The sequence below is a fragment of the Pteropus alecto genome, unplaced genomic scaffold, assembly GCF_000325575.1.
Source record: "Pteropus alecto unplaced genomic scaffold, ASM32557v1 scaffold167, whole genome shotgun sequence".
Lineage (NCBI taxonomy): Eukaryota > Metazoa > Chordata > Mammalia > Chiroptera > Pteropodidae > Pteropus > Pteropus alecto.
The window spans coordinates 324,138-343,155 of NW_006440647.1; the positions used below are offsets into that span (position 1 = coordinate 324,138).

A 19,018-nucleotide genomic window follows, 5' to 3' on the forward strand; every position below is an offset into this window, starting at 1 on the left:
GGGGTGGGACTTGGATAAAACAGAAACTATGCAGGGAGCAGATGAAAACATGATGACAACTGGTGTTATTCTACTCCAATTAGTATATTCAGAGGAATGAGAGACAATATTATACTCACAAAACATGAAACAGGAATGAGTAAAAATGAAGGCCACATAAAGGCACACCACTGCAAAATTTCAGAATCTCGGAGATAAAGAGCTGACCTTAAAAGCTTCCAGAAGTAGAAAAAAGTGAAAGGTCCCATGCAAAGGATAAGGTATAAGAATGACATTGGACTTCTCAACAGAAATTGGTCAAGCTGAAAAGCAACAGAGTCGTGCCTTCAATATTCTTAGCGACTATAATTTCCAACATATAATTCAATATTTAGCCAAATTACCAATTGAGTGTTATAATAGAATAAATACATTTCAGACATATAGTGTTCAAAAATTTTCCTCCCATGCACACTCTAGCAAGAAGTGACCAGAAGAAATACTGCACTAAATTTAGACAGTAAACCAAAAAAGAAGACATAGCATCCAGAAAACAGAATATCTGACACAAGAGTTTGGAGTTTGAAGATGGGGGAAGGGAGTCTGAGGAGAAAGAACCTGATAGGTTTTTAATTTAACTGTGCTGAAAATTAGACTTGGCCATAGGCACAAACAGAGCTGCCATGTCAGGCTGTGCACTGCACAACTCCATTGAACACCATAGAAATCTAAACAAATGAAAAGGAGAGACAATGATTAAATCCAGGAAAATAAAAAGTTGTTTAAGAAAGGAAATGTAATTATAATATACTATGTGCCTCATTGGTAAATTATTTATACATAATCATAGTGATATAAACATAATAGTTCATCCAAAAGTTGCTATAACTCTATGGAGAACATGGAGAGGTGAGAATAAGGAGAAATTTAAGAGAGCTAAATATTCTACAGCCATATCACCCTGAACATGCCAGCTCTTGTTTGATCTTGGAATGTAAGCAGGGTTGAGCTTGGTTAATACTGAGATGAGAGAGCTAAATAAATTATGGTACATCTTTGAGACAGAACACTATGCAGCCATTAAAAAGCAAGTTATGGAACTGTATGTACACATCTGCAAGGTGTCTATGATGCATTAAGTGGGAAATAAAATAAATTGTACCCCAATGTGTATTGACTAATCCCATTTTTATTTAAAAAATATAAATAGATATATTAGCCACATATATTCATGTAAGCATAGTAATAAGTCAAGAAAACAATGCACAAACCATTGGTATAGGTAATATCTGAAAAATGATATTAGAAAGACAGAAGGGCATATATATTCCTATATCAATATATCTTTATCTCTATCTCTACCATCTCTATCTCTATCTCTATCTCTATCTCTATCTCTATCTCTATCTCTATCTCTATCTCTATCTCTATCTCTATCTATCTCCTGCAGGACTGCCAAGAGAATTACTTCTGGTAGATATGTTGATGGCCTAGGTTGGCTGAGTGGGGTAAATTGTGGGAGTAGGAGAGGGAGGTCTAGTGGTGGTTGGTGATCTCTGAGTGCTATTGCTGGCATTTGCATTAAAGACTTCTCTTGGTGCTGAGGGTGGCTCTATTAAAAGTGAGTGAGGACCAGTCTTTTAAAAGAAGAGTCCCTCAGCTGTTGTTGGCAAGATCTCTGGGCTGCTCTGTAATTTTGGTTCTGCAAGGGATCAGGGAAGTCAGAGGCCTATCTCTTGGGGAGATGGATGACAGAGAGCAAAAGCTGCTGTCATAGGAGGCCCACTTGAATGAAGTCTCTCTAAATTTGAATCTGACTTCTCAGGCTTGTGTGTGAAATTGAGAGAAGCCCCAGAGGGTGCTTTATCTTTGGGCATTGTAACTGGCACTGGCAGAGGCTATTGTTCACTATATGTGGTTCTGCAGGATATGCCCTGACAAGGGTACATGACTGAAAGGGTATGTGTGTGTGTGTGTATGTGTGTGAGGTGGGGGATGAAATCTAGCCTATACGCTGCTAATCAACAAGCGTGTGCCCTAATGCAGGGATGCCACTGTCAGCAGAAAAAGGCTAGTTTTTATACTCAGCCTACCCAAAGGAGTACCTTTTTCTAATTTATTCAACCCAAGGGGGCACTTTTTCTTTTGCAATTTTTTTCTGCTTGATGGTGGTGCCTGTTAGTCGCTGCCTTGACTCTCTCAGAAGCACTGATATGCAGATACTAGATTTCTAAATCCTAATGGGCTTCTATTTGAAGTCTTGAGTAATCAGAAGCCAGCATTAGAAGGGGCCCTTTCCCCTTGCCTCTCAGAGTGAGCCCTGGTTACTATCCTTGTCTTGGGAAAATTGACATAAGAAAATAACTTTGGTCAGATTAGATCAAGATGGTAGCCTAAGAGCTTGTAACTTTGTCCCCATCCTCCCTTCCCTAAATCTCTTAAAAGATCAGAATAGGAAAAGGACCAAGAGTGGTGTAATTGAAGGAAAGTGTACAATCAGCAGTGCAGAAATTGAGATGAATCCCTTGAGGGTAGAAATCAGATATGATCATATCGATAAGAGATAAGATAAAACCTGCAAGAGAAAAATTACTGGAGCAAATTCATAGAAAATTAAATCTTTGAATGAATAAATGAAGAGCAGGGGTACTCCTGTGGTCAATTAAAGAATTGTATTCAGAAAAGAAGAAGCAGTTGGGCCCCACTGTGATTATACCTCTTCATCCTTCCCACACAACTCATCCTAAGGTTAAATCTTAAAATTTTATTATAAAGAAAGTGAACTGTTTCTTCCAAAATTTTGCTAGTGTGAGTGTAGGATCCTAGGGGGGGAAAAAAAAAAAAGAAAAATAGAACAGACCTTGGTGAAATCTGGACTTCCACAAAATACATGGTAACACAAAAAAAAAGAGAAGCAGCTTTGACCAGGAGAGAAATACACTGGAATCCTCCACTGCCAGAGTAAAATTGTTTTGGCAATTTGCAAGGAGCAGGGGGAACAGTCGTCCTGTCTCCTGCATACCCACCCAATTTAAAGCGAAGCCTGACAGGTCAGCACATGCAACCCACTTACACAAAACCCTCCTGCTCAGGAGACAGGCCAGCTGGGGACACATAAGGCAGGGGAAAACCAGGCAAGCTATCTTTGCTAATGTACTTGTCCCTTATTCACTATGTCAATATGCATAGACAACAAAGGAGCACTAGAAATATTTGGAGAAAAATCTATAACATAAAAGAACCAAAATGAATAAACAGAACAATTGACCCTGAGTGGTGAAGGGGTTGAGTGAAATAATACACAGAACAAAACTCCAGTTTTCAGATTCTAATTTTCCTACATATTCAGAACATATTGCAGACATATTCAGAACCTCTATGAATTACTCAGGTAAGTATTATAGCAAAATGAAAAATGAATCCAAAAAATAACATGTGGAATACAAGAATAGTGGTGAGCAAAGAAACAGTAAAACTTTGAGTTGTCCAAATGCTAGAAAAAAAAGAGCACTATGTGAATCAGAAAAAAATAGAATTCAGAGCTAAAACTATTAAAAGAGACAAAGGGATATTTAATGTTGATAAAAGGTACTTTTCCTTAAGAACATGTGACAATCATGGACCTTTATGCACATAGTAACATGAATTAGAGATATATAAAGCAAAGTTTGATAGAAATACAAGGAGAATAAAAATTTATAAATAACCAATCACGAGAGGAGATCCCTTTGCCTGCTTTTCTTTTCCTCCTTCCTCCCTTTTCTCCTTATGCCGTTCTGGCCTTTTCCCTCTCTACTGGCTCCCTCTCCTCAGACTTTTCAAAGGAAATACATGAATATGCCCACATCATATAACATTAAACAACACAGAAGTATGACAATAATAATAGTTAGCATCTATTGAATATTTACCTTAAGCCAGGCATTGTTGCAGGTATGTTCATGTATTAATGCATTTAATTCTCAGAGTGACTTAAAGTGAACATGCGAAAGGAAAACAGCATGCATAGTATGATCCCATTTATGTTTCTTAAAAACGCATATGTACAATATATAGGGTAATACAACTAAAAACTTCTGGAAAGATACATACAAAACTATGTATCTTTTAAGTATTGTGATTTAATACTTAAATATTGGGACTTTAAGTATTGTGATTTAGAGAGCAGAGTTGTGACTACTTGGGTTCATGGAAGGCAGCTATGCTCACCACTATGCCACAAATGTCGACTGTGACTATTTGGGTTCAAATCCAGATTCTGGTACTTCTTAGCTTGGTATCTTGGACAAGTTACTTAGCCTCATTTTCCCTCAGTTTCTTCATCCATAAAATGGTAATACTAACAGTATTTACTTCATAAAGTTACTCTGAGAATTAAATGCATTAATACATGAACACCCTTGCAACAGTGTCTGGCTTAAGATAAGTATTCAATAGATGCTAAATATTATTATTGTCATACTTGAAGATATAGGAGAGAGGTAATATAGGAGATTGAGTAAGGTTACTGAGGACCCATATGTGAATAAGATCTGGAACACAGAAGGAACTAGACCTAGATTGGAAGAGGGCTATCTCTCATTTTAACAGTAGAAAGATGGCTGTGAATATATTCCTAATTTGGTAGTAGTAGGTAGTAGGAAGTTGGTTTCCTATGTGAAGACTTTTGAAGGGATTAAGAAGTACAAATTGGCAGTTACAGAATAGTCATGGGATGTAAAGTACAGCATAGGGAATATAGTCGATAATATTGTAAGAACTATGTATGGCGTCAGGTGGGTACTAGTTTTATTGGGGGGGTCACTTCATAAGTTATGTAAATGTCTAACCATTATGTAATACACTTGAAGCTAATATAATATTGATTATCAACTGTAAATGAAAAATAAAAAAAGATGAGTTATTTTATAAGATCGAGGATTTGGAGTTTTGAAGAAAATGGAGAAGCTTTGAAAGAATAGGTGGGGAGAATGAGAGAGTGAACTGAAAGTATGGAAGGATTCGCAGGAATATTGAAAGTCCACTTGAGTTTGGCAACTATGAATTTAGAGTGGTATCAATTATTCAACTGTGTGATTTTTTTTCTTGCAATATTTAACAACAACACTAGAGTGGAGAGGAAAGGCTGTGAACTAGATGCTAGATCTTCAATGAATGAGTAGAGGACAGCAAAGAGGGAGTTGGGGTGTAATCAAATGGAAACTCAGAGGAAGAAGAAGCAGGGTTTTTTCTTTCTTTTCTTTTTCTTTTTTCTCTTTCTCTTTTTTTTTTTTTTACCTGAGGGTGAAGGAGGAATTGTCTGGAAGTTGTAGTGTGGCTGGAAGAGGATGCTCACCTCACCTCCTGACTCTGCAGTACATGCACTGTGTTGGTATAAATCACTTTCATTTGAAAGGGTTGTAAGGGAAGTTCCATCCTCATGGGAAAGCCAGGAATATCAGTGGATAGTCAGAGATGAGTTGGAGGATGGTTAGGAGAATTTGTTAATCATGGAATGGTGTTCCAGGAGGCACAGCAGAAGCACCTGGAAGTTAAGGTAAAAGTGACAGGTCAGGTGGGGGAGAAGCAGCACAGAGGGATATGGGAATGATGTTAGAGGAGAAGAATAACAATAACAGTAATCGCAGTAATTTAATAATAACAATAATAATTTAACAGTGCTGTGCATAGATTATCTCATTGAATCTTCATAACCTCATGAAGCAGAGCCTTTATTACATAGACAAGAAGACAGGTACAGAGTTTAAGTGACTTGCCCAAGGTCACATAGCAAATAAGCTGAACTGGGTGATTACATATTGGGTAACGACAAAGGAAGACAAGAATGTGTGTGAGGCATGGTGGGTTTGGCTTATCACAAATTTGGTAAGATGTTTAGTCCTGATAGTCTTCTGATAAGGTTCTCAGGTCTCCATAAATTTAGCTGTATTTGAGACTGGAGGTGGGAGCTGCATTTTGTTGGTGTTCCTTATATTTCTCAGTATGAAAGGATCCAGGTGGTGGCCAGGGCAATGTATTTTCTTACCTGTGCTCTCCAGAGTAATTGGTGGTGGTGATGATAGTGATGTAATTCTTAGATATGTCTTGCCCTTGTGGAAGATATGTAGCCAGCTGTAGGAGGCTCTAAGGTGTGAGGCTGAGAGGCAGTTTGTGGGAAAAGTGACCCTAATGAAAGATTTCACAGGCTGTAGGTACTTAAAGATGTGAGGCCCATATGCAGGGGTCTGGCAGTGGCCCAATTCTTTCTTTCTGGGGAAAGTAGCTCCTCCAGTATTCAAAACTGTGACCTAGCTCCTGAAGAAACTTTTCTTTACCAGAGACCTGAAGGATTTTGTTGTCATGCTTATTGCTCAAAGAAGCTTATGAAGAAGAAAAGGAGGCCTTACTGCAAACATCTGGGGCAGCATTTTAGAACCTCATGTAGAAATGACCCTATAAAATCCTCTCAAAATTCTAAGAAGGCAAATACAATCACTAAATAATTAATGCTTGTTAGAGCTAGGTTAAATATTTTAGTAAGATGTATGATAGACTTGGGTTTTCTATGTCCTGTGCTGAATGTACATTGAGGACCCTTGTGAAATAAATTGCATAGAACACTTATGCACAAATTATAGTACAGAACATGTATGTCTAAAGCATAAGGGTCCTTTATAACTTATTCATTGCATGAATAAGTAAAGTTCATTATTTTAATTTTTGAAGAGGTTTGTTTTGAAGTATTTCTTCTTTAATGACATATTATTTGTTGTAGCAATGATTTATTTGAAGATGAGTTCTTTGTCAGGAGCAAACCCTCAATTATAACTTTGGAAAAACAGAATCCACTTTATGATGATACTGCGTGCAACACAAAACTAGAAACAGATTGCGGTGACAAGTGGGCCCTGTTTATGTATCTGTATAGATGGGTTATTAATGAAGGCATTCATGTACACATACAGAACTTAATACCTCATTAATACTAATAACCTGACTTGGCATTTTTTATAATTCAAATTCAGTTTCTGTGATTATCAGAGTGTATAAAAGTGGATTAAAATATGTATGTACAACACCTGAAATTAATATAATATTGAATATCAACTGTAGTTAAAAAGTTAAAAATTTAGCTATATATCTATTCCCATGCATGTGGGATTTGTCATAATTTAGATAGCGTATGTCTAATTTTTGTAGAATTAAAAGTTAGCTATCATTTCTAACTGCAAATATTCAGTATAATTATTTTATTTATTTATTTATTTATTTTATGCCTATAGCACCTGGTCTTCCTAGGTGGTCTCCCATCCAAGTACTAACCAGGCCTGACCCTGCTTAGCATCCGAGATCAGACGGGATCAGGCTTGTTCGAGATGGCATGGCCATAGACTCAGCATAATAATTTTAAATGAGTCTAAAATTAGTAGGTTTCTCAAACCAAAAGTTCAAGAAATTAGGAAATCCATCTAGGTGTTATTAATTTTGGAGTCCATCAAGTTAAATTTTATTTACTAGTGGAATATATAGTTATTACATTGTGTATCAATATGTAGATCGAATACAAATTATCTATTTTCACTCATCTCAAACTGCTTAATAGTAATTGTTTATTGCTGTTATAATTTATTTATTTTTACATAGTAGAAACTCAGGGTGATATGAGATTTGCCAGGGGAGTAGAGCTATTTGGCAAGGAGCCTGACAGTGTAGCACTAACCACAGCTTGGGGTCTGGGCTTCAGCTTTGCATGTTCCTGAACTCAATATTCTAAGTGTCACAGAACTGATTGATGCTGGGAATGCGAAGTCACACTAAGGATGTTCACAAGAGCACTATGTGTAAGCCAGAATACCAATTTATTAATTTACAAAGACAAACAATTGTTCACGCAGATTTGACAATAGAAAATTCTTTCCCAGCAGATCTTAATGGGAAGCTATAGTATAATCAGAAGATTGCTACCATAGAATCAAGACAAGGTGAGTTAGTTACACAATTTAAATACATAGTAGTGTTTGATATGATGGCTCCAACCACCCATCTCCCCTATGGAGACTAGTTTTTGCTCCCTGGAGAGATTGGTGTATTTTACAGGTCAGTGCACATCGACCCCAATGCCTATGGGTAGTGCCTGTTTAGCTTTTGTATTTTTCTATACTTTCTTTGATGATCAAAACCCTTGATTCGCTCTACTTTAAAAAAATTACACAAGTAAAAAGTTTATTTAGCTGTTATCTCTTCCATCAGATTAGTCAAGTGTTATTCTCCTAAAGGCCATTCTATCACTCAAAGAAATTACTTCTCTTGATTTATAGCTCAACTTATAGGTATGGAGGTGAGGCAGGGGATGGCAACCTAGTGAATAATTCTCTGGGGGTAACTTACTGTGGCCAGTGAAAATGGGTGCCGGGTTGAAATACAGGATGCCCGATTAAATTCAGATAAGGAATTTTTTTTCTATAAGTATGTTCCAAATATTACCTGAGGTATAGTTATACTTTAAAAAGTATTCATTGTTTATCTGAAATTCAAATTTAACTGCGCACCCTGTATTTTTATTTGCTAAACTCGGCAAGCCCAAGGAGTGCGTTAACGTGACACTATAAGGCTAGCCTGGGTTCATGTAGGTTGGTAAGCATCAATCCATTCGGTTGCCTCAGGGAACAAAAAACCTTTCCCACTAAAAAATTGTTTAACAGCAGGTCGCAACAAAACACGGAAGAATCTTGACCCTTTGAGGAACCCGTAACTGATATTACTGCCAGTAAGTGCTGTTTTGATTGATTTACCCGCCCCCTCCAGTCTTCTCTTCCTGCAACTAGCATGATTACTTTTTCTCTTATTCCTTCTCAAGTCTCGCCCTTTCAGCTACCCGCTCTGCAGAGCTACCGGTTGCCCAAAATGAGCCGGCAAAAACGCCGACGTGTTCAAAAGAGCGGAAGCAGACAGATTTCACTGAGAATCGTAAAGTGCGGCTTGGCTGGCTGTCTCCCTTTCCGGATAACGACAACAGTTCCGACTGTCAGTGCCAGCCTTCCTTGTGTATGGGGATCTGCCCGACCCTTGCTAATTCAATTTTTTCCCCATTCCGAGCCCTTCCCTATCGTCGCCCCCTTCACCTTGGATCATGTTCAAGAAGTAAGGACATGCTGTGGCCTCCATCGGCTGCTCACAAAGGTGGTGGGGATAGGAGTGGAGAAGAGGGCGAGAGCCAAGATCCTCTTTCTCTCCCCCGTCCCTGCCATACTTACTCCCTAAGGTTTTCTATAGTACTATGCTCTCATTCGCAACTTGCAACACGTCTTTAAGCTTTCCATCCTTAACCCTCAGTCGAGTTTCTGTTTTCTCACTCTTATTTTCTTTCTCCTTACCCCTTTCTCTTTTGCCTTCTCTCCCAATCTTAACTCCGTTCCGAGGGTTCTACCAATCAAATACTTGCACTGTGTCTTAGGGGCATATCCTCTTTAGTTAGGAGGAGAGCTCTTCACCCACTGCCATATGTTTATTAGTTATGAACTGAATAAAGGAAGGCTTGACTTCCTAGGTCATAGGAGTGAAGGAGTCTGGGTGACAGGAAGCAAGCGGGCTGTCATGCCTATTGCCTAGCTGCTAGATGATTAACCTTGTCTTGAAAACAGCGTGATTGCCTGCCTCCCTCCCTCCCCCCCCCAGGCTATTCAGTGTAAAGAAGACAAGAATTCCTTGGGAACCTATCTAGTGGGTTTGCCTTCCAGATATGGTAGACGCAAAAAGCAAAGTGGGAACATGGGCGAAGGAAGGTGGGTTTCGTTCATGACATTTTGAGCAAAAATAAACAAAGATCTTAGAAATCATCATCATCATCATCATCATCATCATCACTTAAAAAAAAAAATCTCAGTAGATTGCATAGCCTAGCAGAGACTGATTTTCTGTTATATTTATTTGGGTTGGTCTTTTGTATCTCAACGCTTGAGGGCTCTTTTATTTTGATTTGCTTTTGTTTTTTTCCCACAGGTTTTATTATAGGTGGGAATCTGTGTTTCTTCCTGGGTAGAGATGAATAAGATATTACAGAAAAGGCTTTTTTTGGGGGGGTAGCTGATTAAAGATTATAATGTGAAATATGCCTCATATCTCCTTCCTGTTAATTGTGTGTACATGGCAGTTTATTTTAATATTGTATTAAGATATTAGTTGTGCTGGACAGAATAAAAGGGAAATACTATTAAACAATTTATTTCATAATTATTTTCAGCATCTAAATACTGCTTGGGAATAGATGACTAATTAAAACACTACCTTTACCTATTCTGATATGTCTACTTATAAATGTTTTTTTTTTCCCCTGCAAAAATCATTTGGCAGATTTGATGAAAAAGAAAATGTGTCCAACTGCATCCAGTTGAAAACCTCAGTGATAAAGGGTATTAAGAACCAATTAATAGAGCAATTTCTAGGTATTGAACCATGGCTTAATCAAATCATGCCTAAGAAAGATCCCGTCAAAATAGTGCGATGGTAAGTCTTCATTTTTCTCCATGTAAGTAGCTGAATATTGTATGATTAGTTGCACTCATAATAAGTGGAATTATTTTCACATTAAATAATGATAGATTAATTATGGGGTAGATAAATAGAATAACTCTAAAACTAAACAATATTTGTATTTTTAAGTGTTTTTCTGTGTTTGAAAAGTGTGACTTTACGTACTGATTGCTTTATCAAGGAGCTAAATATTTTTATTTAGAGTTGGATTTAATTTATTTCAGCCAGTACTTTAGAGGTTTGTTTTATTGAATTATCTAACAATGAAATTAAAATAATAATATGTGCAATAAAATTGATTGTAGTAAGTCATATTTTTTCTTTAGTGGACTGGTATGATAGGTAAGACAATTTAAACAATTTTTTTTTACTTGAATCTTTATTGAAATGTAAAAAGAGCTCATGTATGTCTGTATATGCATGTTTCATATAATATATTATTTAAAGGATGTTTGGCATATTCATTTTTGAAAGTATTTAACTTGGTACTTTGTGACATTTGTCTTATAGCCATGAACATATAGAAATCCTTACAGTAAATGGAGTTACTGTTTTTTAGACAAAGAGAAGGGCCTTTTTATCCAACCCTAAGATTACTTCACAAATGTAAGTCTTGTTAGAAAATATGCATTTGAGAATATGGGGAGACATGAAAGGAGCTGAAAGTTACTTCTGGTAGTTAATTTGTTTATTAGTACTAGATAATGAGAAATATAAAACTAAAATGAATCCTCCCTTCTGTAGTAAACCTGTAAAATGTGCATTCTCACATTATGCATCCTAGAAAGCCCAAGAAAGAACATTCATTCACTCATTTGACAAATATTTATTGAACTTAATGTGCCAGGCACTGAGCTAGGTACTGAGAATATGATGGGAAGCAAAGATAGACATGGCCCCTGTCCCTATAAAACTAATACTCTAGTTGGGAGAATAGACTATAATTAGATAATTACACAAATATATATTCACAAACTGCGATAAGTGCTGTGAGCAGTGCATAAGAAGTTTTTAACTGTGAAGATTTCTGCTTTTCAAACCAGTATGTATCTGGCATTCTAGCCAAGAGGCAGAAAGGAAGGTAGTGACTAGAGGGTTCTGTAGGTGGTACTGGTGACTTAATAAGTTTGGTTTTGGGTAAGAGGACATAAATTTTGACTTACCTGGTGAAGCAGTAAAGCTGTTATGCAAGTCTTGAAACAGGTGAAGCAATTTAATATTTATAAAGGAATATTTATAATTATTTGATCAAGTGTTGATTTTATCAGGTGGAAAAAAAACTATGATAGAGAGAAATTGAGTCCTGATGCAATGGGAAAAAGTTTAAAATAAAAATGTTTCATGACATTAAGACATTTTAATGACATTAATTCTTACTCAACTAAAAGAGAACAGAGACAAAATAATCAAATGTATTGTATGAATCTAGATTGGATCCTGGTTTGAAAAACAAAATTCAAGCCCTCTTCCTCCCCCTTAAAAAAGATATGAAATACTTTTTTTGGGACTATTAAGGAAAATTTGAATATAGTTTGACTATAAGATGATATTGCAGAACTGTTGTTAAATTTTTAGGTATAATAATAGTGTGATTATATAGGAGAATGACTTTATTCTTAGATGACGTGTGCTTATGGTGAAGCATTATGTTTGAAATTTACAATGGTAGAGGAAAAATTATGTGTGTTTAAATAGATAAAGCAAATATAGCAAAGTGTTAATGAACCATCGTTGAATCTATGTGGATGGTGTCCAGGTGTTCATTGAATTATTACTCCAGTTTTTCCATATCTTAAGCATTTTCATAATAAGGTGGAAGAAAAAGATGTTCCTATTTAGTAGTATTTTGCTGGGAACCAACCTTTTAGAACATCTTAAAGTTATTCTTGTGCAAGAAGCAGGATAATATGGTGGTTAAAAGTATGAACTTGGGAGTTTGGCAGACCTGGGTTCAATTCCCAGTGCATGTCACTTTTGTCAAGTCACTTAACCTGTTTAAGCCTGTCTCCTTATTTTTTTAAAATGGATATAGTTGTATATTACATCTCCCAGGGTTGTGAGGATTAAATGAGATAGTGCATGTAATGCACCTAACACTATGCCTGGAACATAGTAAGTGCTCAATATATGAATATATGATAGCTATTATAATAGTGTAGTAATTCTTTAATAAATGTTCACTATTACTACATATTGTCATCATAATTATTATTAAAGGGCAGATAGTAATGAAGGTAGAGACATAGAAAAGAAATGATAGCTTGTGAGTAGTAAATGCATTCATTCATTCAGGTACCTTTTTATTAGTAAGATGTTTAAATTAATTTGTAGTCTTGGTAGGAAAAAAGACTCACTTGTTCTCTGACTAGAGGGAGGGCTAGTGGTAAAACATTAAAGTGAATAAATTTTACCAATTATTGTTATTCCTAGAGAGCCCTGAGAGGTATAAAAAGTCCCCCTGCCCACCCCAGTCATTGTTTTAAATCTTCCAGGGATCCTTTGTTAGATTATGAATTATTTGTAGACACACATACACACAAAAAACAATTTTCTAAACATTATAAAAGGAATATGTTCAATCTAGAGATTTGGAAAATACAGAAATAAAATCACTAGTATTCCCATGACCTAGAGATAACCATTGTTAATATATCGGCATACTTCCATCCAATTATTTCCTGTGTTGTGTATGTGTGTGTCTGTGTGTATGTGTAAATGTATATATTTTCCTTTTTAAATTGGGCTTTGTTATGTAGTTTAAAAAAAAATTAATAGACATTTTTAGAGCAGTTTTAGGTTTACAGAAAAATTGAGCAGAAAGAGTCCCCACATACTTCCTCCCCACCCTTCCCTTATTAACATCTTGCATTGGTGTGATACATTTGTTACATTTGATGAACCAATATTGATACATTATTAACCAAAGTCCATAGTTTACATTAGAATTCATTCTTTATGTTGTACATTCTGTGGATTTTTCCAAATGCATAATGTCCACCGTTTAAGTATTATACAGAATAGTTTCACTGCTCTAAAAATCCTTTGTGCTCCACTAATTCATTTTTCCCTCTTCTCTCTTGCCACCAACCCCAAGTAACCACTGATATTTTTGGTAGTTTATTCTGCTTTTTCCACTTAACATAATATTATGAACATTTCCCAGGGTGTTATGTATTCTTCAAAAACATAGTTCTATTACATAGATATTGCAGCTCCACCTTAAGTCATTTATCTCTTACTTTATTGGTGGGCCTTTTAAGTTGATTCCAGTTTATTTCTATTATCTAGTGCTGCAATGAATATATTTCTACCTAAATATGTTATACACCTCTCATTTTTTCTTAAGATAAACTCTTAGGAATAGAATTATTGAGTTAAAGAATTTGAACCTTTTCAAGGCTGTTGATACATGTTGCTAAGTAGTCCTAAAGAAAGGTCGTACCCATTTATAAGCCTCTTAGCAGTATACGGGAATGCCAGTTTTCCTACACTCTTGCTAGCACTGGGAATTACCTTTCTTAAAAATATTTACCAATTTGATAAGTGAAGGATGGTGTTTCAGTTTTATTTTGCATCTGTCAGAGTACTGTCATTTTGGGAAATATTTGTTCATGTCTTTTGCCTTTTTTCTGTTGAGTCATTAGTCTTATTAATTTATGTAATGTATTTTTCTTCTAGATCCTTTTATCCTGCCACATCAGCAGGTTGATAAAGGGGCCATCAAATTTTTACTCAGTGGAGCAAATATCATATGTCCAGGCTTAACTTCTCCTAGAGCTAAACTTTACCCTGCTGTAGTAGATACAATTGTTGTATCCTTCTCAGGCTGTAACTGTTGAAAAATATATTTATTGTATTCTTGTCATTACTGAAAGATCTATCATCCAAAAGAACACTAGATGTATTTTTTGGAGGTTATCATTACTGTTATCTCATGCCTTTGTGGTTATATTTGAAGATGTGGGAAGTAACATTATTTCTTGAGACTAAATTATGTCTCATCATAGAAGTTTAATGAAAATATGTAATAAAAGAGTCTCAGCTGCATTTCAGCCCAGTTAGGGTCCAATGTTATCAGATTCAGAATACAGTATACAACTCTCCATTGTTAATGGAGAGGATATATTTGATATGATCGGATCACATCAGCTTGCTACTTTTATGTTTGACTTACCCAGATACACTGGAGCAAAAAGGAAAAGAACTTAGGTACCAGGTAGAACGTTAGAAGCAGGTGGTGGGAAATATTGGCAAGCCCCAACTTTTATTTTTAAGTTAGTTCATTTTTAAGTTGGTTATTTGGGCCTCAGAGCATAATTTCTCACAGAGAAATATTAAAGTCCCAGATAGTCCTTAAAGATCTATTCAACTCATGATATAACTGAATAATTCTGTATTATTTCCATTTTTGTGGTGCTGTTTCAGCTATATTCTAGATTAAATAGGTTTTTGTCAATTAGTCTGGACAGGAGAACATCTTCTCCTTTGTCATAAATAAAGTGGCCATTTGCCTCATGTTGAGAAAAGGAACCATACTTGGTGGGAATGGAGAAATCACTGTGGAGTGGAGAGACCATTGGAATGAGCTTAAGAGTATATTCTGTGCTCAAAAGGAGGGTGTCATCTGTTGTGCAATTATATCTAAGGGGTGGTATAAGTTGTATGTTTATATCTTAGGAACAGCTTGTATTGACATAGATACTGGTCATATAATAGTCGCTCAAATATTTGTAGAACACTGAATGAATGAATTGAAAGTCAGTGGAGAAAAGTCTTCAGTTAAGGCCAGGTTACTTTTTTTTTAATGATTTTTCTGTGTTTTAAGTTTACAGTTCTGGAGTTCCTTTAAATGGAAAATTTTCCTAGTACCTAGCCTTTACTTTTTGAATAATTTTTATTTTGAAATAATTATAGACTTTTAGGAAGCTGCAAAACTAGTACAGAGAGGTACTGTGTACCCTTGAACCTTTACTTTTAAAAATATGTACTGCGGTGTTTAACATTGTAGATGCTTCAGATGATAACCAAGAATGTTCTGGTTGTTCTAGAAAGGTTGACATTTACATTGGGCTCTTAAAGATAGATTGGGGATATACTTCTTGTTTTACTGTGATCTTTACATAAAACCACCATTCAGTGATTGAAACACTAGAACAATTGATATCTATTTCACACTTTTTATGTGCAAGAAATATTTCCTTTTTTTTGCATGACTCATTCTGGTTTTGTTGGCTTTGGGTTATATTATTAACATTTGACTTAAAAACCAAGAATGATTATTTGATTTATTCATTTAGCATTTAATGAGCATTCACAATGTACCCACAGGCTCTGCTAGGTCCCTGCCCTTAAGGAGTTAATAGTCTAGGTGAGGGTACAAGAGGGGCTCAAAGTGGCTTAACTAGTAAAGTTTGACACCTCCTTTGCAAGGCATTTTGATAGTTTTCTTAGCTGTGTGTTTTCAGGCCATCATGGCAGAAGGAAAACAGCATGCTGTGTGTCGGAGTCATGAAGATGTCTGCAGAAGACATGTAAGTCTTATGTTAGCCCCCCTTAGCTTTTGAGATATGTGTAACCTGCTCAGGAAGCATAAGAATTACAGGTGAAATTTGCTCTCATTCATACCAGATCTTACAAATATGTAAGTACAGAAGCTTCATTTCTGATTTTTCCTAACACTTAAGAAGCCATTGAAACCTATTTTGTCTCCGGGATTGCATTCTTTCTTAAGTACTCTGAAAAGAACCTGTGTGCCAACACAGCTGTTTTATATGTATGGATGTGGTATTTTAGGAGTTTTTTATTTAGTGTGATTTAAACTGGGTGAGGAGAGATATTTTGCTACTAATTTTTAAAACAATGACATAGTTCAGCACCACACAATATTTATTTTATATTTTGACCTGGTGGTATAGAATATTAAATAAGTAATATTACCAAAATATAGTCAATATATTTAAAACCTCTGGAACTCATTTGACGACCAAATTATGTGTTAATTTTGATTCAATATTAATTGTAACACTTTGATGTTCTCCTGGTATGGTGACACATTGTAACTCTGTTTATATAGACCCGCTAGTTTACTAGAATCACTTTAAGATATGAACTGCAGCAGAATAATGTAGTTTAATGTAGACAGTAATGTTAATGTATTATAAATACTTTCCATAATTGCTAAATAGCAATGCACTTTGAATTATATTTACCATGACTAAGCCTATAAAAATGCATAACAATATGTTTATGTGAATTTTTCCTTCTATAGTGAGAAAGTCAACAAAAGAATTGGCATTGAAGATATCCATTATTTAAATGATGGGCTGTGGCATACGAAGACATATAAATGAGCCTCAGAAGGAATGGATTTGGGCTAAATATGGATATTATGCTGTATCTGTGTGTGTCTATGTGAGACAGGATGAAGACAATACCTCTGTGGTTATGCTGAATAAATTCAACAGATGCTAAAATTCTGTTAGCTTCAAAAATTATTTGTTTTTCTTAAACTCAAGTTAAAATTGGGTAACAAACTTGGACATTAAAAGGTATCTGGTAAGTAACCAAACTCAGACAACTTCATGTCCTTTCTTAGGCTAATAATGAAGGGCTGGACTTGGTCAAGGAACTTGCCAATATATGGCTGACACTCTAGAGAATCTGACAATTTAATGGGCTGGAAGCTAGACTGGGAATTTTATCTGATTATCCCAAGGCACCTAGAAGTGCCCCTTCCCTCTCGTGTGTGTTTTTTGTTTGTTGTTTTTAAACTTTTCATTATGGGAAATTCTAAACATATACAAAAGTATGGGGAAAGTAGTCTAATGGACCTTTTCTGTATGTTACCTAGCTTCAATTCATGGCCAGTTTATTTCGTCTATATCTCACTTATTCTTTTCCACCCTACTCCCTAAGTATTTTGAAGCAAATCTCAGATATATCATTAAATCCATAATTACTTTAATATGTATCTTTAAAAGATGTTTTTTTCTTAAAAAAAAAACACAATATCATTATCACACCTAAAAAATTATATCTGGACTGTGCTCAAGTACGTGACAAATGGACTTTCTCTCTTATTTTTGTAATCATTGGTTTGCTTGAACTAGGTATTAGACAAGGTCCATATATAGCATTTGGTTGTTATGTCTTTTTATCTATAAGTTCCCCCTTTTTCCTTTTCCCTTTAAATTATTTAAGAAATTTAGTTGTTTTGTCTTAGTTTCTTCCCACATTCTGGATTTTGTTGATTATATCACTGTTAATTTAACTTGTTGTATGCCCTTGTATAGCTTGTAAATACATAAGCTTGATCAGATTCCGGTTGTTTATTTAGTGTCCTTTTGAAGCTACACAGATGCCCAGAACTTCCAGGTTTGGGTCCCCACTATATTACTCAAATAATGTGTATCTCCTATCATAAGTAGCATATGAAGGCCATGGACCTACTTCAGTAAGAACAGTAAACAGATGGGAGTTAAATGAACAGTTATGAATTTACATAGTGATAATAGGCCTTTCTTCCTAATAACTTTGCCATTATTCTAGTGTGTCAGCCATCTTCATTTGGTTGTTTACAAATATATGACATGTAGTTTTATTTTTCAGATAGATACAGACATTTACAAGATTGTGGTGACCTGTGTTTCAGTTAGAAGTTGGTGAGAAAGGTGAGGGTGGAAGTAAAAAAGACGATTCAGCTGGCTGTTGCAGCTGGGCCTCCCAAAATATAATATAGGTGAAGGTAACAGATCCAGGGTTTAACACTCAGATGGAGAAACTATTTCCCACTAATGAAACTTGTGAGACTTAGAGATTCTCATGTTAGAATGTAAATATATTAATTTATAGTAATAAGCCTGCTTAAAGTAAACAATTAGTAAACAAGAAGTTTCTTGGTGAACATGGCTAAGAGCTAAAAAAAAAAAAAAAGGAGGTAATTTGGGGGAATATTTCAGTTGGGTTGGGGTAAGGCTTGGAGAATTTTTCCTGTTTCATTAATTAGAATGCTTATGTCTGCCGTAATCTTCCTATCCTAGCCCATAGAGGTTCCCTGATATTTTACTTCCTACATCCTTTTTAAGTTCTATGTAGAAATTTTCCTGTAATGACAGTTATATTCTACAGTTTACCATATTGTTACATTTTATTATTTATTCCTGGTGGATAAAAGTGTCAATAGTCTCATCAGCAACTCTTATAAATCATCTTTTAGGGTAGGATTTTTTAATAATTTCATTTTGTGCTGATTTACTGGTTTCAAATTCTGATATCTCCCCATTTGGAGGAGGAGGCATCCCATTTGAGGCCTATAACTAGCTCCTCATAGACTTAAAAAGAGAATACCTTAGTCATTTATGTCAAAACTAAACTTTGAACCTTTTTTTTTGTGTGTTAAGATAATGTTAATTGACCAAGGTAGTCTTTGGAGTGTTAGCAGTGAAAAACAAAGCACACACATATATTAGAGAAGTTAAAACCTTTTATTGCCTGGTTTCTGAAATAATTTATTCTTGTTTCTAAACACTTT

General features: G+C 35.5%; 1 protein-coding gene and 1 pseudogene across 1 annotated transcript; one reads left to right on the forward strand and one right to left on the reverse strand.

The window, feature by feature from the left end:
• Positions 1-7,232: 7,232 nt before the first annotated feature.
• On the reverse strand, positions 7,233-7,351 carry LOC112484702 (annotated as a pseudogene).
• Positions 7,352-8,746: 1,395 nt separating this feature from the next.
• On the forward strand, positions 8,747-17,806 carry MCTS1 (MCTS1, re-initiation and release factor). Its single transcript, XM_015593970.2, is given in 9 exon segments — positions 8,747-9,099; positions 9,634-9,740; positions 10,309-10,461; positions 10,999-11,031; positions 11,033-11,094; positions 14,167-14,300; positions 15,954-15,979; positions 15,981-16,019; positions 16,757-17,806. Coding segments are annotated over 9 exon segments (951 nt in total). The 5' UTR covers positions 8,747-8,784; the 3' UTR covers positions 16,839-17,806.
• Positions 17,807-19,018: the final 1,212 nt, after the last annotated feature.